This window comes from Pan troglodytes, chromosome 10 (assembly GCF_028858775.2).
Source record: "Pan troglodytes isolate AG18354 chromosome 10, NHGRI_mPanTro3-v2.0_pri, whole genome shotgun sequence".
Lineage (NCBI taxonomy): Eukaryota > Metazoa > Chordata > Mammalia > Primates > Hominidae > Pan > Pan troglodytes.
The window spans coordinates 43214091-43237582 of NC_072408.2; the positions used below are offsets into that span (position 1 = coordinate 43214091).

Sequence of the window (23492 nt, forward strand, 5' to 3'; positions counted from 1 at the left end):
TAAACGTGTTTTCTCTCCTTATGATTTTCTTAACAACATTTTCTTTTCTCTAGCTTACTTTATTGTGAGAATACAGCAATAATATATATATAAAACAAACAAAATATGTGTTGACTGCTTATGTTATCAATGAGGCCTCTGGTGAGCAGTAGGCTAATAATAGTCAAGTCTTTAGGTAGTCAAAAGTTATATTGAATTTTCAACTGCAAGAGGGGTCATGCCCCCTAACCATTCAGTTGTTAAAATGTCAACTCTACTGTTACCCCCACTTTACAGATGAGGAAATGGAGGCCACAAAAGGGTAGGTAACAATTCCAAGGCCAAGAGGCCGATAAGTGGTGGGGCTGGGATTCAACCCAGGTGTGTTGGACAAATCCATGTCCTTAACCAGTACACAGGCGGCCTTTGCTTGTTACAAGGCACCATGTAAGGATAATTAATTGTGATATTAGGTTGGTGCAAAAATTATTGCGGTTTTGGCTATTACTTTTAATTACATTACTTAGCTTTTCTTCCTAAACAGAAGATCCCTCTCAATGTTTTCTCTTGGGATACTGTAGTCACTTTTCATATGAGGACAGAAGGCAAAGAAAAGACTCAGGGGACAGGCAGAGGGCCCAACAGCCCAGTGTTGGAAAGCCTGGGTTTTCCACCAGGGTAGAGCAGGGCAGGTCTGCCTTGAACCTGGCCTCAGAAGCTTCCTTCTCAGTCCTCTTTCCCTCCATCAGCCTGGGGAGAGTGATGAGGAGCTGTGCCCCTTGGTCCTTTGAAGGGACCCTGGTCTTCTCTGGCAGGGCCTGCTGCTCCCCATCAATGCCAGGCAAAGAGCTGAGTGCCATGCGCTGCTGCTGAAACACCAGTGAGGAAACATAAACTGGCGTCTCCCAACCTCATCATCAGGTCTCACCCCAGTCCTGCCCCTCCCTTGCCTGGCAGTTCTCTTTCCTCTAGCTCTCAGAGGAACCAGGGGGAGCCTGCTCACCCCTTGACAGACGATCGTTTGGGTTTTAGGACAAAGGCAAAGTCTGCTTTCCCAAGATAATGTAAACAGCCAACCTGCTCTAGTATGATGCTCCTTGTTTTGCTGTTTGGAAAGCAGGTGTCCCCAAGAAGGGCCAGGATGCCAGGCAACAAGGCTGTTAGGTGGGTGAGGGAGTCTAGAAAGCTCCTGCAAGAGCAAGCGTTCGGAAGATGCGGAGGGCTCCTGGGACCGAGCTGAGCTTGATCTCCTGGCTGCTGGTCTAGGGAAGAAGAGAAGCAGAGGTGGAAATTAGAGGAGGGTGGCTGGTGAATAAGAGATCAAATCCCAAGGGTGTGGAGCTGTAAAACGCTGTGCAGGCGCCCTGCCATGCCTTCCAGCAGCATTAGAGACTGGCAGCAGGACAGGCGCTTGCATTTTGTGCTTCCTTATTGGCTCCCCTCCTTCCTTCCAGGCAGATTCACTCTCTTGGTGGCTCCCGCCAGGTGTCTTCCCTTAAACAGCCCCCAGGAGACCAAGCTCTCTGTCCCCCAGCCTTCCCACACTGCCAAGATCTCGTCCCCAGGGAGGCTGGGGACTCCTGTACTATGCAGATGGCAAGTCCTCAGCCCACCTCCTCCATTTACTCCTCACTGCCCACTGCCCGAGTGCAGGGATCCTGGGTGTAGGCAGGGCAAGGGCCCCCTGCCCAACCTTCCTGCTCCGGCTGTATCTGGGCTCAGTACCACACATGGCAGTCTGTGTCCATGCCTCTGTCCCCAGAGAGAGCAGGATGAGGGCCTCTGAAACTGGGTATTAACAAGGCCCCAGATAGTTCTCTGCTGTCTTGGCAATGCCACACCGAAGAGGCTGCCCATTGTATTCACACTCCGAGTGGTGGGGAAGGATCCTCACGTTCCCTGGCCTTTCTAGTGGGTGACATGATCTCCCTGGAACATGGGAGGAGGGAGGAGCCCCTCTTCCTCACATTCAGTATGATAGTCTACTATACTGCCCCTGCCAACTCCTCCTTGGCCCACCGCCACCCCCACAGCAGCCCTCCCCTCCTTTGTGCTTGCCCACTCACGTCTCTACCCCTTTGGGTCTGAGCAGAAACCCAGAACATCAGACACTGCAAAGGCCTCTGCATGTGTCTTGATGATTAGTGTCTGCACAGGACCAGGCAGTGGAAAATGTTGGCAGTAATCTGGTTTCATGGATTTGCCCAGACAAGCCTGCCATCCTGTCCCCATTCTAAAATTCTGTCACTATCATCTCTCTTTTCCTTACCAGAAAAACTTTATTTCTCCCTAATAGTGTGAATGGCATGGAGTTAATCCCTGTACAGAGAGAAGTACAGGCAACATCTTGTCTTCCAATATATGGACAGCGAGCTGAGTTCATGGATATATTAATGGGCCTCCAGAGGACTCCTGACCAGAAGGAGTGGGTGTCTGGGGCCTCTCCTGAAAGAAGGGTCCTGGGAAGCCCCCAGCATATAGGCTGTAGTGTGTAAGTGCCAGCTGAGTGCCCACGTGGAGACCTGGTAGGGAAGGCGGGTCCATGCAGAACCATACAGACTTCCAAAGGGTCTTATTGGAGAGCCAATGAGATTGGCATCTTTGGTCTTGATCTGAGTGGGAGAGACACAGCCTGAAGCATGCAAACCCAAACGAGGCAGGGTGTCTAGGCATGATCCAGGAGCAGCAAAGCAATGCCCACCCAAGGGAGGGGAGAGAGCCTGGAGATTTTACACACCCAGAGCCCCCTCCAAACCCAGGCAAACTTTCCACAAAACTTTCCCTAGTGACATGGAGCTCCAGAAGAGGAGGTAAAGTTCTGTCTGCCCTGGGTATGCTGAGCCCAAGGGAAGAGAAAGTATTAAAGGAGAAGCAATGGACCAGGATCTGAGAGACTTTGTTTAGCTTTTGGAAATGGTGAGAGGTTATTTCAAAGAGACAACTATTTATGGATCTACTCTACTTCTTGGTATCCTTGAGAAAAACAAGAGATATAAGCCCCTAAGGAGCTTACAGTTGGGGAATCAAGATATAATGAACTCGTGCCTCTTGGGCCCTGACTGATGGCAGCTCCTGCCTGATGGCAAACCCTGCTATTCAGCTGCAGCGTACCTGTTTGCCCTTCTCTCTCCTCTCTGGCTTCCCTTTGTCTACTTTACTGCTGCCATTTCTTCCTTCATCTCTTGGTGAGAAAATAACCGAAAGCAGGGTCTGTGTTTGCACATTTTGTTTCTACGCTTTCCCAGAGTTTGCATCTGCTCTCAGGGCTTTAGCTATTGTGTCCATTTAAAGCACAAACTGATGTCTGAAATGGAAGGAATCGGTGTAGCCCGGCGCCTCCACTTTACAGATGAGAAAATCAAGGCTCAGAAAAGCTGAGGTTCCTTAGGTTCTGGAGGCAGTTGGCCACAGGAATGCACGTCCTCTACCTCCTTATCTAGGAGTCACCCTGTTCCTGTTGGTTTTCAAATCCCTCAGTCCACAGGGGAGGAAAGGGGGACCCAGCAAGGGAGGTGACATGCCAAGGTGACAGGGCTGGCTTCTGGCAGAGGAACCCAACCTTCACTCCTAAACACATTCCTCCCAGTTTATCACATGGCTTCCCTTATAAATGTACTTCTAAATAGAGACTAATATACTTCTTTGAATACCCAATGGACTACGAATTGTGCCTATGGCTCATAAAAATATAATTCAGGTCGTAAATTTAATAATCTCACATGAATGACTATAATAGCTCTGTTAAACATTAATTGCTTAATTAGCAATGATTCCACCTGCTTTTTTTAGAATTGAAAGGCTTTTAAAGAAGAGTCTGTGGTGGAAAAAAAAAACTGTCCAGAGAATTTTGAGCAGTTTTATCTTCCTTTTTTTCTTTGCTTCATAAAAATCCCTGGAGCAATCAGGTCATTCAGAATCAAGCCTTTGGCCTTTGCTTCCAACATGAGGCATCCCAGCACCCACAGGTCTGACGGTGTGTCTAAAACCTTTGTTGCTAGAAAGAGGAGCAGGAGTCTCTTGAATTTGGTCTTATAAAATTCAATTAATTTTCATGCTTACTCTCTCTCTGATTTTTTGGTGGGGGGATGTTTTCCCACCTGCCTTCTTCTGCAATGATCTCTATCCGAACAAATGCAGGAAGCCTTGAAAGAGCTCACAAGGGGGTGGCGGCAGCTCTCAGTGATGGGGCAGAGAGGTGGGGCTGGTGTGGGAGAGCAGGTGAGGGCTGGGATGTCTCTTAGAGCTTCCTGTGGTGCATGGCACAGGCTGCTGCTGAAGAACTGGCGAATGCCCAGGTGGAGGCATCCAAAGTGAATTCCAGCTGTCAGTGGCAGCAGCACAATATAGCATTAGTTGGAAGGCTCCTCTAGATGGAGAAGTTGGGTAAGAAGGGGGCAGCATTAAATCTGGTGAAACCTGGAGAAGTCTGCACTGTGAGGGTGGCATGAGTGGTATGATTACGGCGACTCCATTTTTCTGAAATCATGACCAGGATGGGATGGAGTATTTGACAGCTGTCTTGTCCTTCCACATTTGCGTGGCTACACAGATCATGGACAAAATACGAATATCAGTGCAAGAGCAGAAGGAGAACGTGGTCCAGGGAAACAGTTCGGCTGGAGTGAGGACTGCAGCTGGGAAGGGCAAGAGCTTTTCACAGACGACCCTTTTGAGGCTTTCTCTGTGTGAATGAAGACTTGCTGTAGTTGGGAACACACAGCCACATGTCACACTAGTATCATTAACTAGACCACAGTTTAGCAAACAAGGCCCAGGCCCCCGGGAGTTGCAGTAGCCTATGGCATACAGCAGAGCTAATTCAACTGGAGACTGATCCCACTGAGAATAAAGCTGAACTGTGTCACTTGCCATTTTCTGGGTCAGATATTCTGGGGTCCATTTGGAAAATTAGACCTACACACGACATGGCCTTGGCTATGGGAAAGGAGGTGACTCGCTCTGTGCTAGGCGCTGTGCCAGAGCCATCCTCCACTGATGGCTCATATCCTCTTGCTAGACAGCTGTCTTGTTCAACCAACATGTGTAGGGTCCCTGCTGTGCACTGGGCAGTGTCCCTGCCCTCTCTCCTCCTCTGCTTCTGGGGCCAGCATTGTTTCTGAGCAGAGGACACATCCTGCTTTCCTGATAAGCCTGCCGTGTGTGTCCTGGAATCTCCTCGTTCCAGAATGGGCTCTGTACAGTGGGAATGTTTGGTGCTTCATGCTCAGGGTGGATGTGGCTGCCTGCCAGCCTGGCTCCTCAGTCATAACCAGTTTGGCCAGGGCACCTGAAAATCAAACAGCTACCTGTCTCGCTGTAAGAAAAGGGGCCGATCGAAAAAAAAAAAAAACTGAAAAGGAGATGTTAGCTAAGAAAGGAGGGGAGCCTGGGCCAAAATGGAGAACTGGGTCAGGGTCTGGGAAGAGAGACTGAGTAGGCAGTTTAAAAATGATCATTTATGAAGGAATGCCCTGGAGGGAGGTGTTGAGCAAGTCTCTCCTGCTGGGTGTCTGTCAGCCTCCTGTCCCTTCTTTTCTGGGAGCCATGGGAGCTGCAGAGCTCCTTGGAGCAGCACCTGGGCGCTCTGATGGAAGGCACCCGGAGCCAGCAGCCCATGCAGAGGCCAGGCAGCCGCTGCCCATGGAGGCTTCTGCTTCCAGCTGACCTGCTGCTCAGCTTGTTCCAGCCTCCTGCTGACTCGCCTCTCTGTCTTCCTAACTTCTTTCATGACGTTATTGGACTCTCTAAGGATTTTGGTCCTCTTGAGCAGCCTGAGCCCAGCAGCAGGGGCTGGAAGAGGAGGGTTTTTTTTTTTTTTGTTTTGGTTTGGTTTTCTTAAACCCAAACTCTTGGTTTCCATTCCAAGGTGGTAGGAGCCAGATGCCCCGAGGGCTCAGCAGCCATCTCCAGCTGATGCACTGAGTCTTTGGGAAGGAGAGACTAAGCTCACTGGCTGGAGGAGAGAACCCTGATCAGGGCTGAGACAGAAACCTGAGACAACTCCAAGTGGGACCTTTAGGCAACAGGTCCATGAAAGGCTGCGAAGACTTCAAGCATTGCCAGCATCACATGCACACATCTGGAAACACCTGCAATTCCAAACCAAAAACCAGAGAAATGATTTTTTTGGAATACAGGCTTATTCTTCAAGTGATTCTCTGTGCTGAGGGGATAAAGGTTTGGGTTAGATAAATATGACCTTGCCTCTACCCTACAGAAGTCCTGGGACATGGTTCATTGTCACACAGGGAGGACTGTGATGATGAGGCTGTAAGGCAGGTAGATACGCCACCGCTAAAGGAGAACAGAAGAGAGGGAAATGAATTCTTACCTGGAGACTCTGGTGTTAGCATCCACACCAGGTTGAGCATTTATTTCCTGTTGGCTAGACAGTTAACCCCTTCTCTGCTTAATACTGGGGGCTCATTTTTTCTGCCCCACTGGCCAATAGACGAGCTTTTGAAACACTATGAGGAGAAGCATTTAGGATCTTGGACTTGCTGGCAGTTTGTTGAAAGAAAAAGTGGGGAACAGGAAGAAGGATTTTGTTCTATAGGATTCCTGTTCTCTTCTCAGAGGCAGTGAAGCTTAACACTCTTTGCAGCAATAGGTCGATGTCCTTGTGGGACAGTAGGGATTCAAGATAAATGTTCCTATTTTATAGATGAAGAAATTGAGGATACCAGTTTGCGTAGAGGCAAAATCACAACCAGACCAAGATTCTTAACTTCCATTTCACTCTCTTAAAGAATGCAAAGCATATTATCTAGGAAAGCACATTGAGATTATGTAAAAGTTGAAAATTTAAAAATATAGAAATAAAATGTTACATAATATTCAAATTGCATTAATTCTACTCTCCACATTTCAAAAGAGTAGGAGGACTCTTTCAACTTGACTTTCAAAAATTGGTGAATGGGTCTAGAAGGAGAAGATGTTCAGTGGAGAGAGTGGGGAGGGAGACCAGGGTGTGAGGGCAGAATTAAAATGCAGTAAAACATGCAGATTGGGTGCCTAGCACAAATCTGGCTCAATTTCCTTCATAGAGGCATTAAGACCCCCCTGAAGCTGCCATAGTGTGAGCACAGTCATGGTGGAGTAAGGGACGACTAGGGCATTGCTCAGATATCTGTAGATAATGACACATTTTGCTTTGGATTGAGACTGTCTCCAAAGCTGTTAGCTTCATGATTTGTTTGCATGATTATAATTATACAAACCAGATTGGAAAAAATAATTGAGGAGACATGTAGCTTTGTTTCCTTCAGCATTCTTTTACTGCAAATTAAATACCTTGAATAGTAGTTAAGACATAGGATTGGAAACTTGGCGGGGAAGATGCAGAAGGGTGAATAGCATTTATTGAGTTTCTGCTATGAACTAGGAACTGTGTTTAGCACATGTGTGTATTGTTCTGTTTTCACAATAGCCATATTCTTATTATTCTTGTTCACTTTTTATAGATGAGGAAACTGAGGCTTGAAGAGGATTATGGATTATCTGAGGTCATTTAACTAAGATACAAGAAAATTGGGATTTGACCTCAAACTTATGTTTTTTACATTATTTTGTGATAACTTGGTACTAGGATCTGAACCACCTGGTTCTGTAATTTATGATGCCTGTGGAGAGTGCATGTTCATAGTAGCCAGAAGACAGTAACATGGCAAGGGGGAAAGGAAAAGGAATTATCTTTGTCTCACCCCAAACAATAATGATACTGACATTTTATTGTGCACGGTGGTTTTCAAAACACTTCATACGAATTTCCCATTTTATAGCTGGGACCACAGAGCCTCAGGGTTTCATTCAAGGCCTCACAGCCAATAAATAGCAAAACTGGGACTCAAACCCAGAATTTCTGACTAAATTCAGTTTTATTACTCCAAGAACCTCTCCCACATAGTTGGCCACATGGACAGAGGAAGTGGTTGAGTTTAAGTGTGAGTGCTTTGTGCAGGGTGGATGGTCTTCTTATACTCATGCATCTGTGGATGTCATTGAAGAGTATGACTTCCTAATCACTTCCCAGGATCACCAGGCAATACGTGATTACTGACTGACTGAATCAATATACACTTGGATCTTGGTTTGCAAACTTTCACTTGGTGTCCCGCATCACACAGGTCCAGAAACAGTGAAACTTTTCTCATACCTCTCAACCTCTGGGTGTTCATGTAGACAAGGGACAGTTGATGGTTATACAAACCATCATGGTTATAAAAAATCTCTATTCAGTGCCTAGTTATTGTGTATTTTTGGTGTGGCATGGGAAGAAAAAAGCCAAGATATTTTGAAAATCGACACCTCTTTTGCAGTATCCGAGGCCAATTACTTTCTGTAAGAGGAGGTCGATTTCCAATTAGCATTTAAGGTCATTTAAGACCTTTGCAGTCTCCCCTGCACTAGTTGGGGCTCTTTCTGGGAAAGAGGGAAACTACAAAGAGAACTACAAGGCTGGCATTGAGGGGCTTTTGCAGTCTCTAAACCCACCATCCCTTTCATTGTTGAACTGGAGTGGTGAGCCTGCACAAGCATGGGTGGTAGCTGACCTCCCTTGGGCAGGTCCAGAACAGGGAGCAGCATTCTGCAGAAGGTCCTTTTCCAGATTGAGAAACCCAAATCCTGATCTCCTCTTTTGATGATTTTACAAAAATCAAATTGCATGACAGATGCCCAGATAAACAGAAGTTTGCAATCAAAGCAAGTTCTGGGATGGAGCTGATTAGTAGATTTTTAATGGCTATTAGCTTGATAATCACGCACCAGGAATAGCTCCCAGGCAGACCAAACCCACGTATAAGTGGATCCACACCCATGTACACAACACCTAGTTGGCAGGTATATAAGGGGACCCTGAAAGCCTCCCAGCAGCACAGTTGAGTCTCCAGCCTTGACTCTTCTCAAGAGCCTGTGACTTTCCTCCCTGGACAAAGGCATCATGAGTTGTCAGATCTCTTGCAAATCTCGAGGAAGAGGAGGAGGTGGAGGAGGATTCCGGGGCTTCAGCAGCGGCTCAGCTGTGGTGTCTGGTGGAAGCCGGAGATCAACTTCCAGCTTCTCCTGCTTGAGCCGCCATGGTGGTGGTGGCGGGGGCTTCGGTGGAGGCGGCTTTGGCAGTCGGAGTCTTGTTGGCCTTGGAGGGACCAAGAGCATCTCCATTAGTGTGGCTGGAGGAGGTGGTGGCTTTGGCGCCGCTGGTGGATTTGGTGGCAGAGGAGGTGGTTTTGGAGGCGGCAGCGGCTTTGGAGGCGGCAGCGGCTTTGGAGGTGGCAGCGGCTTCGGAGGTGGTGGTTTCGGTGGAGGCGGCTTTGGTGGAGGCCGCTTTGGAGGTTTTGGGGGCCCTGGTGGTGTTGGAGGTTTTGGGGGTCCTGGTGGCTTTGGGCCTGGAGGATACCCTGGTGGCATCCACGAAGTCTCTGTCAACCAGAGCCTCCTGCAACCTCTCAACGTGAAAGTTGACCCAGAGATCCAGAATGTGAAGGCCCAAGAGCGTGAGCAGATCAAAACTCTCAACAACAAATTTGCCTCCTTCATTGACAAGGTGAGTCTGGAGAAGACGGCTCCCACTGATGCTCAGGCCACTTCACTTCCAGAGCCAACCAAAAAGAAAATGGCACAGATTTGTATTTCTTAGAAGCCAGTGGTGTACCGCAGTAGCCTGGGTCATTCACGGTTTCCAGATGGGAAAGACGCCAGCTGTGTGGGTTACATTTCCCATAACAGCCTGCACTTAGGAAGCATTTGTCCCTTTGACCTTATTGTTACAGTCCACATAAATAATATTTATGGAAAATTCTGAAAACCATAAAAAATGGATATAGGCAAGTATTGAACTGATCCTTGGGACAGGCCACTGGAGCAGCAGGTTTTGGAAGCCATCGTCTTCTGAGATAGTGTTTCCTTCCTTAGCAGTGATTATTAAACTCTGGGAAGCTGAACCTGAAATATCTGCTTGGGAATGCAGGAAATTCCTGCCTTCAAGAGAAGCGTTCTCAGTTTTGTGATCCATAAAGTCTTTATTGGTGTCACTTCGGAGTGTTACTGGCTTTTCTCCTATTTCAAGGCAGACGAACCTGTCTTGGTTTATCTGCCTTGAAATAGGCAGGGATTTACAAGGCTCTTAAAAATCAGGCTGAGGAGCCCTGCCCTCTGGGACTCTCATACTCAGCACCCTTGCGAGCAGTGCCAGCAGATGGCTGCTTTCGGTTTTCCCCAGAATTTATGGGATCTTGGCTGGAAATTCAACCAGGATGCAGGGAGGGAAATGGTCTAGAGTATTGGGAGCAGCTGCAAACAAACCAGTGAGCAGTGAAGCAGCAAAGAGTCTCCTCTGCATGGAGAGAGCCGGATGTAGCATTAGGAGTCTGTGGGACTTTCCAGGGGCGAAAGCAGGGAGCTCAGAAACTCTGCCAGTCATGGCTCGGCATCCAGCCTCAGACACTTCTCGAGGTCCTGAAGCAGCACCTGAGCTGCCCCTGGCCAGCGTGGCTTGCTTGCTGTGAAGGATGATCTAGAACTCATGTGCTCTCCTTCTGGTCATGGCAGGTGCGGTTCTTGGAGCAGCAGAACCAGGTGTTACAGACCAAATGGGAGCTGCTACAACAAATGAATGTTGGCACCCGCCCCATCAACCTGGAGCCCATCTTCCAGGGGTATATCGACAACCTCAAGAGATATCTGGATGGGCTCACTGCAGAAAGAACATCACAGAATTCAGAGCTGAATAACATGCAGGATCTTGTGGAGGATTATAAGAAGAAGTAGGTGGCAGAGTGAAACGCTGAGTGGAGATAAACATTGCACTGAGCCATTTGATCATTCCCCGGAAAGCCATTCATCTCCCAGTTGCATTTGTGGTGGTAATGGGGAGAGGCATATGTATCTTTGTTGATTATTTGTGAGGAAGACAGTGAGACTTTAGAGATCATTTTTGTCTTTTGTATGTTTGAGAGTTAGTTTATAAAAATATATCTTTAGTTTGGAAATCTTAGTTTCAATTTAGATATTTAAAAAGTGTGTAATATTCCCAGAGAATGGGGCATTTGGGGTGAATCCAGTATAAAAGGAAAAGAAAAAAATAAAGGGGAACTAATCTAACTGCTGTAACATCTGTGTCCCAATAGGTATGAAGATGAAATCAATAAGCGCACAGCTGCTGAGAATGATTTTGTGACGCTTAAAAAGGTGAGCGAGAGAATGTCTTGGCTGGGGGTGGGGATAGGAGTGCTTCACAGCCCCATTGTGTCTAAGCAGCCGGTTTGGAAATCAACTGTGAGTGCAAAAGCAGCAGCCAGAGAAAGGAGTGAGACCCATGGCCCATTCTCTTGCAAACAAAATTGTCTCTGTAGGTCAAGCTTCTGGATACAGTTTTCAAAGCTGTTCTGCATTTTTGGTACAGTGCTTCCCAGTAGTAACCCACTTAAAGCCTCTATTGAATCATGATAAATGCAAACACAAAAATCTCTTTGTATTCTCCTTCTAAAGAGCTGAGGAAGGAATGGGACTTCCCTTAGAATGCCTGCTTAAAGTTGCTGTTGGTTGTGCTGACAAAGGTTTGAGGTTGTAGGCGAAAAGCAAGGGTTCTCCTGCTGGGTCCTGCAGGGCCTTTGGTGTATATTCTGGGGAAATTTCGGAGAGGTGAGATGGACAGACGGGATGAGAGAGCTGAGGACTGTGGAAACCCACAAAGAACATCGTATCCCGTTGTAGAAACACACTGTGTCTCAAGCAGGAGAGAGGGGCTGGTTGGCAAAGCTTGGTCATCTCGAGGCTCTGATGGTCCTGAGGGCTGTGAGCCATGGACGTAGGCATGAAGTCCCTGGCAGAGGTGTATGGTAAACTGCACGACAAAAGAAGTCCCATGGGGACAGGGATCAGGTTGGGGAGCCTGGGATTTTAGAGAGGAGCCAGCAGGGACTGAGTAGAGGGGAGTGGCAGAGAGAGGAAGAGGCCTGTACAGGGAACCATACACCAGAGGCCTCAACCTTTCTTGCAGGACGTGGACAATGCCTACATGATAAAGGTGGAGTTGCAGTCCAAGGTGGACCTGCTGAACCAGGAAATTGAGTTTCTGAAAGTTCTCTATGATGCGGTAAGGAGGCTGCTCCAGGACAGACCCTTACTTCCCACGCTTCTCACCAAATGAAAGTCCTTTCTGCTTGGTGAAAAAGTGGCAGAAGTGGGGTTTATGGACCAGCTGACTTCAATCTGCCATCATTCCAGGCCACTGGGGGGGCTTTCAGAGCATAGGTCTTGTGGGTGAGGAATTTTCTCCTCCGATGTTATGGGAATAAGGTTCAGGAAACACCAGGACAGCTTCCCCTCCCTCCATTCCCCAAATGTCCATTTCCCCTGGGGAAGAGACAAGCCCTGTGCCCATTCCTGTGCCTACTGTACTTCAGAGGTCAAAATGCATTTGTCTCCTATCCCTCTCCCCAACCCAAGGGTGCACAGATGATTTCTGAAACAGGAAGTCCATTTAAGGTATTTGCCATGGACAAGCTTCTGTCTGGGGGCACTTACCATAACTGGTTTAAGTGCTGAATGTTAACTAGGAGGCTCAGAAATACAGGTGCCTCTCACTACAATTCTCAGGACAACCTTGGGAGAGGCCCAGGAGTAGATGGTTACATGATTTTCATCCCACCTAGTGTATGCTTAGTCTGAGGGTCTGCGTTTCCCTTGTGCTGGGAGACAGAGGCCTCCTGTCTGCCTGTAGCTATGGCAGGATGTCATGACCAGACCTTCCTGTGTGTTGTAGGAGATATCCCAGATACATCAGAGTGTCACTGACACCAACGTCATCCTCTCCATGGACAACAGCCGCAACCTGGACCTGGATAGCATCATCGCTGAGGTCAAGGCCCAGTATGAGGAGATCGCCCAGAGGAGCAAGGAAGAAGCGGAGGCCCTGTACCACAGCAAGGCAAGTAGAGGGAATGTAGGAAGAGCCACAGCTCCCTGCCATGAGCTGGGTTGCACCCCCAGCTGGAAAGTGTACAGTAAGGTTATTGGTTTTTTGTTTAATGGTAGTTGGGCACCATTCCCAAGAAAGGATGTTGAGAATGGCACCAAGTCCTTTTGGGCATGTGAGACAGTCCCTACCTCTCATGAATGCAGCCATGACATTTAGCTGGGTTGACCCTCCCTGGACCAGTAACCAGCTCCCCTTCACTCCAGTCAGTCTGGAATGTGAGCCAGGCTGGAACTTCCTTGCAAACTGTCCTCTTCTCCCCATATCAGTATGAGGAGCTCCAGGTGACTGTCGGGAGACATGGAGACAGCCTGAAAGAGATCAAGATAGAGATCAGCGAGCTGAACCGCGTGATCCAGAGGCTGCAGGGGGAGATCGCACATGTGAAGAAGCAGGTGAGGCCCAGCCCTGTCCAGCGAGGGGCGGGAGGTTGTCTCTGGGTGTGCGTGAGAGTGTGGCTGTGTGTGAGTGTGCATGTGAGAGATGAGAGACACTGAGATATTGCACTCTAGCATGTATCAATCCCAAATTCCCCAGCTTAACATAATTTAAGGCTTATTATAACAATTCTTAGAGTGCTCTAAGAGACATTCCAAAGTAAGGATTAGCGAAGGGAAAGAATTGTGCTCACTTGTTTATATGAGGAAAAGGGAGTCATAACAAATAGAGCAAACGTTAGTTTGATTGATTTGCTGCGGATTGCCGATGGAGCTTCCTGTTTGTGCTCAGCACAGGCCCTGAGCACCAGCCGACTGGCTTCATAGAGGGGCAGTGAGTATTGAGGGCAGCTGGCCTGGGGCTGGACGTTAGCTTTGGAATAGAAAAGGTAGAGGCAGAGAGTGGATTCCATCAGCAGCAGAAGCTTTGCCAAGCAGACCATTTCAAATGTTTTCATTTCCATCTGTAAAATGGGATCATGATTCAGGCCCTGTGATGTGAGGATCAAAGGGCACTATGGGGAAAGCCAAAGGGTGTCATCAACGGTGACATGGGAAGAAGATGTGCCAGAGACAGCGGCAAGTCTTAGCACAGTTGTTTGCGACTAAACTCCAGAGGGGACCTAACACTCCTGGGGCCAGTGGTTCTGGCTTCCTGCACTTCGAACACCTCTGCTCTCTGTCCGCCTCCGTCAGGCAGAATCCATTCTCTGTCCTTCTGTCATAGTGTAAGAATGTGCAAGATGCCATCGCAGATGCCGAGCAGCGTGGGGAGCATGCCCTCAAGGATGCCAGGAACAAGTTGAATGACCTGGAGGAGGCCCTGCAGCAGGCCAAGGAGGACTTGGCGCGGCTGCTGCGTGACTACCAGGAGCTGATGAACGTGAAGCTGGCCCTAGATGTGGAGATCGCCACCTACCGCAAACTGCTGGAGGGCGAGGAGTGCAGGTGAGGGCACTGGGAAGGGAGAAGGGGACCCTGGCCCGTCCTCTCATCTCTCCCAGAGCCAGGGCTGGAGGCAAAGACAGGGAAAGCAGAGAATGGGGCCGGCCCTCCTGACGACTGAGAACCGACATTCTCTGTGTTCCCCAAGCAGAAACTCAGGACATAAAGCACGATTGGAGAGTTATACATTTATCAACATGAAATGATGCATAAGGCACATTAAATTAAACTAAGCAGTAAGTTAAACATCCTGGTCTTTTCTGAAAGTGAAAACAAAATCATGGGAAAACAGGTCAGTCCTAGACAGTCTGAAACTTTGGTCTCTAGGTCCATAGGGTGAGTGGCTTCTGTGCCCTCCACCAGGTGACCCAGAATGGGGGAGATGATGTCTCGGAATGTGCTGACTGGTGGGGACATGCTGACCGGAGCAGGTGCCAGCCCCAGTTCTTTGCAGGTTTCTGGAGTGACAAATGGAACCATTTGCTAACCTTCAAAGAGGCACCCTTTGCTTCCTCTGTAGTCTGAGACCTTTGTCCGTATTATCAGCATCTTGGGTGACTTAATCTGGCTGAAGCAATTGGAAGGGGAAAAGCTACCCCAGGCCATCAGCAAGCCAGCATGACAAAGAGGGAGTGGCTTTCTTCAGGAGGTTGCTCTGTCCCTGTCTAGAGGCAATGCCTCCTATGCCCAGCTTGTAAGAGGAAGTGGGAAAGTTTTCAGTTGAAGCTGAAGAGGGTGGGAAGAAGAGAGGAATGGGGAGGCTCTACAGAGTCACAGTTCTTTCTGAACTGAATGTTCACAGGCAGCCTCATTATATAATTTCTGATGTGGCATGGATTCTGAATAACAGACTCTCCAAGATGGATTTAAATACACAAATGGGTTGCAAAGTAGGAAGTGAATTTGCTTTTCAGTGACCTTGGATCAACCACGCAACTGTTCATTTTTTATCAGAGCAAAAATTGAGAGGGATTGACATGCAAGGTTGTGCATAAATGGAAGGGGGTCTGTCGTCATTGTGTGACCTGGCAGCATAGAAGAAAGTGGGGTGTGTAAGCCCTGGTGGCTGCTTAGAGAGGCTAAACTGCACATTTGCGGGTGGAAGTGGTAAAACAACATGCATACAGAACCTAAGTGTTCCACCACAACTTGTTTTTTCTCTCTCCCTTACAGGATGTCTGGAGACCTCAGCAGCAATGTGACTGTGTGTAAGTAATGGGGTGTGGTCCTGTTCCATGGGGTGTTGTGTCAGGTGGAGGCAGGGAGAGGCAGTCATAATCTCTGTGGTAACACCACCTCTCTCTGCAGCTGTGACAAGCAGCACCATTTCATCAAATGTGACATCCAAGGCTGGCTTTGGAGGTTCTGGAGGTAGAGGGTCCAGTTCCGGAGGAGGATACAGCTCTGGAAGCAGCAGTTATGGCTCTGGAGGCCGACAGTCTGGCTCCAGAGGCGGTGGTGGAGGAGGAGGTTCTATCTCTGGAGGAGGATATGGCTCTGGCGGTGGTTCTGGAGGAAGATACGGATCTGGTGGTGGCTCTAAGGGAGGGTCCATCTCTGGAGGAGGATATGGCTCTGGAGGTGGAAAACACAGCTCTGGAGGTGGCTCTAGAGGAGGCTCCAGCTCTGGAGGAGGATATGGCTCTGGAGGTGGGGGTTCTAGCTCTGTAAAGGGTAGCTCAAGTGAAGCTTTTGGTTCCAGCGTGACCTTCTCTTTTAGATAAAGATGAGCCCCCACCACCACCGACTCTCCCAACCCAGACTCTCCCACTCCAGAATGTAGAAGCCTGTCTCTGTACCTCTAACTGGCAGCAAGTTAAATTTTTGTCATTTATCTCTGATGGCATTTTGAGGGAAAAGAATGTCCACATACAGTTTTTGAAAGATCTTCTCTCCAAACCAGTTAGTTAGAGCCAGCGACGCCTCTGTGTTCTGGGGCGGAATCTGTGCTGTCTAGGTTTGTGCTTCTAGCCATGCCCATTCCCGCCCCCACCATGCCTCTTTGCATTGCCCATTTTCCAGATGTGTATTCTGTTGAGGACCCAGGCCCGTCCAGGGATTTCATCTCTAAGCCTGGCAGTGCTGGGGGGAAATGTGTTTCTGTGTATATAGCTCCTCTTGTCCACTCTGCTTTCGGAAGTGCTGTGGTCTGGGGGTCTTCATAATAAACTTCATTTGCAATTCATATCATGTGCTGTCTGCGTGATGTCAAACCTTGGTGGAAGTGGGCAGCCATGGACAAGGGAGGTTTGGACATTAAGGAGGGGCTCCTGGGTGAGGAGCGTGCCTCCCTGAGGGAAGCCCAGGCGCCAGCCTCTGGATGAATGGGAGCCTGGGGATGGGTGTATGGTTCTCAGAAAGTATTTACCAGACTTGAGGGCCATGGCATTGCCGGGAGGTGGACAGGTAGATTTGTGGAAGAGTCTCTTTTCTAGAAAAACCCATTCTTCCTGAGCATTTCCCACAGACTGCCCTCTCCCTTTTCCACAAAGGCTTTGGCCCGGGATCACTTCTCCTCAGGGCAAAACCGCCGAGCCCCTGGCACCATCGTGGTGAGTTTCCAAGCTCCGAGCTTCCAAGGCAGACCTTCCTCAGCCTGATGTAGGTCCTGGCCTCTGTCTCTGCGGGGGCTCTGAGCAAGCCTGGAGGAGGATACCTGGGAAGAGTCTGGAGGACTCTAAAGTGGCCTCCAAAACAGCCACTTCTATTTTCACAGGACACCCCTCCTGTCAGAGGAGTCCCACCACACTCAGCAAACAAGCCCTTCTCTCCTCCCTCACCGCAGCCCCCGGGGCCTGTCGTGTGGATGTTGCCATCAGGGTGGCCTTCTCCTGTGGGTGTGAAGATGCCTTCAGCCCCTTCCTCAGGAAGGCCATGTCACCTGAGCAGGGCTTCCAGGGAGTTCAGGAATGGTTGGGCAGGTGGGATTGGGCATGCTTGGGGTTGGTGTTAGACAGGCCAGAGTTGCCCAAATGGGAGTTGGTGGCTCAGGCTAGGTCAGCTTAGCTTTCTGTATGTGGCGTTTGGTTATAGTAGCTGTGGCTTAAAGCCATTCAGAACCACTCCTGGAGGGTCCTTTTTTCTCCCACTCCACCCCAGCTTTAAAACCTTGGAGAGTCCTTAGTTGAGTCTGTGACCGTCTTCCTGTTCCCAGAGGTTGCAGGGACGGCTCTAATAGAGAACAGATGCATTCACTTGCCTCCAGACCAGCCAGGACCCAGGTATGAGGGCGCTGCAGGAACAGCTCTGAAGGCTGCAGGTGGCAAGGTGGCAAGACTCCAGGCTGAGCATTCTAAAGTGATCCGCTGATCAGAGAAGGTCCCTGAGAACCACCCAGGCCTCAGTCATGGGGAGAGGTCTGTGGGGAGAGGGTGCAGGTTGGGAAGAAGTGGTGTGAGGAGCTGGCTGTTTTCGGGTATGTACATAGTGTAGACATGAACACAACCTTTAACAGGGACTTGGTCCCAGACATTTGAGGCTGGACAGGAGCTTTGGTAATCAGCGTATTTGAACTTTTCACTTAGGTGAGGAAAAAGGTAAGGCCCAGGGTGGACACAGAAACCAGGTCTCCCACTCCCAATTTATTCATTTTTTAAAAGGCTTTGGGAATAGCAATCCATTCTAATAACTTTCTGAGGGGAAAAGAGGTGAGGCAGGTAAGGTGGCAGATTTATTCCCAGGGGAGCCTTAATTCTATTTTTTTTTTTTTTTTTTTGAGACAGAGTCTCACTCTGTTGCCCAGGCTGGAGTGCAGTGGCATGATCTCAGCTCACTGCAAACTCCGCCTCCCAGCTCAAGTGATTCTCATGCCTCAGCCTCCCGAGTAGCTGGGATTACAGACATGCACCACCATGCCTATCTAATTTTTGTATTTTTGGTAGAGACGGGGTTTCACCATGTTGCCCAGGCTGGTCTCGAATTCCTGACCTCAAGTGGTCTGCCTGCCTCAGCCTTCCAAAGTGCTGGGATCACAGGCGTGAGCCACTGCACCCGGCCTTAATTCTTGAGACTTTCAGTGGTCTGAACCTCTAGCTCCTTCTATCGTTTCCAGTTCCCCATCCCTTCCCCACCTGAGACACAGCCCTTCTGGTTTCCAGATCATATATATGCTACTTTCTTGCTGGACTCCAGTAGTAAAATTAGCCTTGTACATTAACTCAGAGGGACCCAGGCCTGAGGCATGACAGAAATCAAGCTCTAAGCAGGTATTGGAGAGAGGGGCTACCTCTGGAGAGGGACCCTCCTTTCCCTCCGAAGTGTAGAGTAGCCCAGAATCTGGGCCACACCCTCCCACCAGGGCCCTCTGCTGCTCCTCCACCAAATTTGGTAATTGACTTTTCAGGTCCTGGGCTTCAAAAAGGAGACAGGCACAGGCAGAAGGGTTTTACGAGCTCGATTTCCATAGGGAACTGGGTTAAACATTTCTGTTCTGATGATGTTGCAGAATATTTGGGACATCCTCCCTCTTGTGGTTCCCTCCCTTTCTCTGCCTGTGAGTTTTAGTATGAATTCAAATAAACCCTTTTTCTCTTCCTCACCAAATTCCTTCTTTCCTGTCATTCGAAAGGAAATTCCTTTGGACATTTCACCTCCTTCAGGACAGCTCACCTCCTCCAGGAAGCCCACCTAAATGGAACACTCCTGCCTCCTTTTCTTGCTGTGAAGTGGGGAAGGAGTGCCCTGGGAGTGAGGAGACTTCAATGCTCATCCTCATCTTTGTGGGAACTGTTGCATGACACTGGGCAAGTCCTTTCTCCTCTCTTGGCTCAATTTCTGCCTCACTTTAAGGACTTTCGGTGGCCAAGATTGTTTCTACAGATCCTTCCAGCTCTGATGAAAAGAACCCTGTCTGTGCTACTGGGTCAGCCAGTGCTTACTCCTAAAGCCTTTCAGCCCAACAGGGGATTTGGGACACTGTCAGGATATCCAAAGAGACCCTTTGTGAATAGGTGTGAGCATGTGAAGCTCAAAGTGGTTTTCATTCTAGTTCAGTAAATGCCTGTTGGACAATGACTGTGGGCAAGGTTGTGCATGTGGCTATGTGGGCATATCAAGACTTATAAGACAGTGCGTCCTGTCAGGGATTTATGGTCTAGTAGGGGAAGAATGAGAAATTTGCAAACAGCTATTAACATAAGGCAGAATGTAGTAGTGTGCATTAATTTCATTAAGCAGCCCTTACTAAAAATACATATTCTTTGTTCCAGCATCCCCTCCTTCTCCCTGAGTTTCCACTACAGAGGAGTCTAGAAATCTGCATTTTTAACAACCTCCTAGGTGATTCTGATGCTGGTGACACAAGGGCCATGGTTTGGAAAGCACTGATGGACATGCTAAGGGAGCGGGCTCTGGGGTGGGCTCACTTGCTGGCACCTTGGAATTTAGTAGGCACTAAATGAAAAGTTGATCAGATAAAAGAATGTGTGACCCTGGGCAAGTTATTTAACAACTCTGAGCCTTTCTTTACTCATTTGTAAACAGGTAGCAACAACAGCTTCCTCATAGGATTGCTGGAGGTTTACACACTGAAATCAATGATAAATGTTTATTCTGTAGGACCTGTGCCATCATAAGCATGCAGTACGGTAGGTTACATTATTATTATTATTGTAAGTTACAGGCAGTATTTTGGGACCGGGGAAGACCTCATGGATGAGATAACTTTATATCCAGGCACTGGCAGATAGGTGGGATTAATTAAAGAGTAATAACAATTCTGCACGAACTCTTTCAGAAGATGGAAGAAGAAACACCTTCCATCTTGTTTTATAAGGCCAGCATTAATGGAAGAAACTAAAGACCAAAATCCCTCATGGATATATATATATATATATTCAAAAATTATCAGCAAGATATGAGCAAATTCAATCTAGAAAGATATAAAAAGGATAATACATTATGACCATGTGTTTAAAAATATTGTTTAAAAATAGTGAGGTATGTGTTTAAAATGTATCCCAGAAATAAAAAGCTTGCTCAACATTCAAAGAATTAATGTATTCACCATATTGACATAGAACAAAAAAACATATGACTGTATCAATAGATACAAAACATTTAACAAAATTCAACACCCTCCATGGTAAAAACAAACAAACAAACAAAAACAACAACAACAACAGATTCTTAAACTAGGAGTAGAAGGGAACTTCGTTAGCCCGATAAAGGGCATCTGTAAAAACCCATGGCTAACATACTTAATGGTGAAAGTCAATGCTTTTCCCACAAGCATTTCTTGGGAACAAGCAAGGGTATTTGCTGTCACTACTCCTATTCAGTATCGTACTGGGATTCCTAAATAGTGCAATAATGCAAGAAAAATAAATAAAATCCTACAGATAGGAAGAAAGAAATAAAACTGATTTATTAATATATGATGTGATTGCATATGTAGAAAATCCAAAGGTATCTTATTAGTCAACATATTTCTGTATTGAGAAAATCTTGATTTATACAGATAGATGGGTGTAAATGGTAATAATATTTGTAACTAATTAGACTTGAAATTTCTGATTACTTTCCATTGAAAGATAGATGGCAGGGGAAGCTGTAGTTCAAAGTGCAGAACGCTGAGTTAATTTAATGCATTGTTGAACTCCAGTAAATTAAAATTTACTACAGATCACATTCGAATGTGCATGCTGTTTATTTTAAAGTCAACTTTAATGAGGATTCACTTATGAATAAGAAAATGCATTGTATTACATTTTAAGCATATACCTCAATATTTTTAAACAAATGTATACATCCTTATAACCTCTACCACAATACTTACATAGAAGATTTCCACTACTCCAATGAGTTACCCTATGCCCCCAGCCAACTTTTGATCTCCTTGTCGATACCACTGACTGGTTTTGCCTATTCTAGGATTTCTTAGGGTTGATGTACCTCCTCTCCAACACTGGGCATTGCCAGTCTTTTTCATTCTACAGGGTGTGCATGTTGTCTCACTGTAGTTTTAATGGCATTTTCCTGATGACTTGTGATGTGCAGTGTCTTTTTTTGGTTCTTATTGGGCGTTTGTACATGTTTTAGGAAAGGTCTGTCCAAATCTTGTGAAAGTTTTTATTGGGCAGTTTGACATACATAGTTGCAGGAGTTCTTTATATACTCTGGATAACAGTCATTTGTCAGGTATATGTATTGTCAATATTTTCACTCAGTGTGTGGATTTTCTTGTCATTTTCTTAATGGCATCTTACAAGCAGCAGAATTTTCTAATATTGATTAATTCTAATTTATCAAATTTTCTTTATGGTTTGGACTTTTGGTGTCTTAAGAAATCTTTGCTTACCTAATGGTCACAAACATTTTCTCCTACAATACAAACTTTTATCCTAGAAGTTTTATAATTCTAGTGTTTACATTGTCTATACCCCATTTTAAGTGGCCATTGGAGTATGGTCTAAGGTAAGGGTCCAAGTTCATTTTATTCCCCCAAGTAAATATCCAGTTGTTTGGGCACCAGTTGTTCAAAAGACTATTGTTTACTTGTTGAACTACCTTGGCAACTTTGTCAAATATCAATGGAGACATATGTGTGGGTCTGTTTTTGGATTCTTTATTCTGTTGATTAATGTATCTGTGAAACACTTCTAACATACAGTATTGATATGGTGGCTTGAATCAGTCTTGAAATAAGCTAGTATAATACCTCTGATTTTCTTCTTCTTTTAAAAAATTATTTGGGATTGAATTTTTGAATTTGAGTATAAACTTTAGTATCAGCTTGTAAGTTTCTATCAGGAAATACTGCTGGGTTTTAATTGAAACGATGTTGAATCAATAGGTCAGTTTGGGGAGAATTGACATTTTAAGTATCTTGAGTCTTTCAGTCTATGAACATAGTACCTCTCTCCATTGCTTGAGGTCTTCTTTAATTTTTCTCATCAGTGTGTTACAGTTTTCAGCGTACAGGTCTTATATATGTTTTGTTAAATTTATCTCTAAGTATTTCATGTTTTCATGCTATTATAAGTGGTATTTAAAAATTTTAATTTGTTATTTGCTTCTTGCTCATATATAGAAGCACAGTTTTAAAAACTGGCCTTGTTTCTTGTGAGCATGCTAAATTCATTTGTCACTTCTACTAGTTATTTTGTAGATTCCTTAGGATTCTGTATGTACGTAATTATGTTGTCTATGAATAAAGATGATTTTGACTTCTCTCCAAACTGTTTGCTATTGTTTATTTCCCCTCATTGGTCTGGCTAGGATCTTCAGAGCAATATTGAATGGGGGCAGCAAGAGTTGCCATCCTTCCCTTTTCCCTAATCTTGGAGGGAAACATTTATTTTTCTTCACCATTGTCTATAATATTAAATGTAAGCATTTTTAAAATTTGTTTGTTTGGTTAGATGGGCAAGTTCAGGAAGTTTCCTTATACTCCCAGTGTACTGGGTGTTTTTATCTTGAGTGAACATTGATTTTTTTCAAATACTTTTCAACATTCAGATGATCATATAACTTTTCTCCCTCATTCTGTTAATATAGTGAATTTCATTGATTAATTTTCAAATGTTAAATTAATCTTGCATTCCTGGAATAAACTCCATTTGGTCATGCTATATTATTATTATTATTATTATTATTTTATTTTTTTTTTTTTTGAGATGAAGTCTTGCTCTGTCATCAGGCTGGAGTACAGTGGCACAATCTCGGCTCACTGCAACCTCCGCCTCCCAGGTTCAAGTGATTCTCTTGCTTCAGCTTCTTGAGTAACTGGGACTACAGGCATGTGCCACCATGCCCGGCTAATTTTTGTATTTTTATTAGAGAAGAGGTTTCATCATATTGGCCAGGATGGTCTTGATCTCTTGATCTCGTGATCTGTCTGCCTCGGCCTCCCAAATATTAACCTTTTTATACATTGCTGGATTCAACTTGCCATTTCATTAAATATTTTTTTATCTGTCTGGAGGAAGGAACATCTTTGTCTAATAGTCACGAATGCACTCTATAGGCTAGCAGTAGCCCTGAGACAAGACAGAGTGACAAGGTGTGAAAAGAATGAACTTTTACACTGTGCTCTTATACTGTATTCTATTGTTTGAGTTTTTGTACAAAGCATGTATTTCTTTTATAAAAACTAAAAAGATTTATTTTTTTCAAGTAGCCATCGTGGCAGAGCATTAGAAGCAACCACAGGTTTC

General features: G+C 46.3%; 1 protein-coding gene across 1 annotated transcript; it reads left to right on the top strand.

Moving 5' to 3' along the window:
• The first annotated feature begins 8851 nt into the window (after positions 1-8851).
• Positions 8852-16522, top strand: KRT2 (keratin 2). The gene is given in 9 exon segments (NM_001098569.1): positions 8852-9523; positions 10528-10742; positions 11106-11166; positions 11978-12073; positions 12743-12907; positions 13225-13350; positions 14120-14340; positions 15511-15545; positions 15646-16522. Coding segments are annotated over 9 exon segments (1938 nt in total). The 5' UTR covers positions 8852-8920; the 3' UTR covers positions 16062-16522.
• The last annotated feature ends 6970 nt before the right edge of the window (positions 16523-23492 follow it).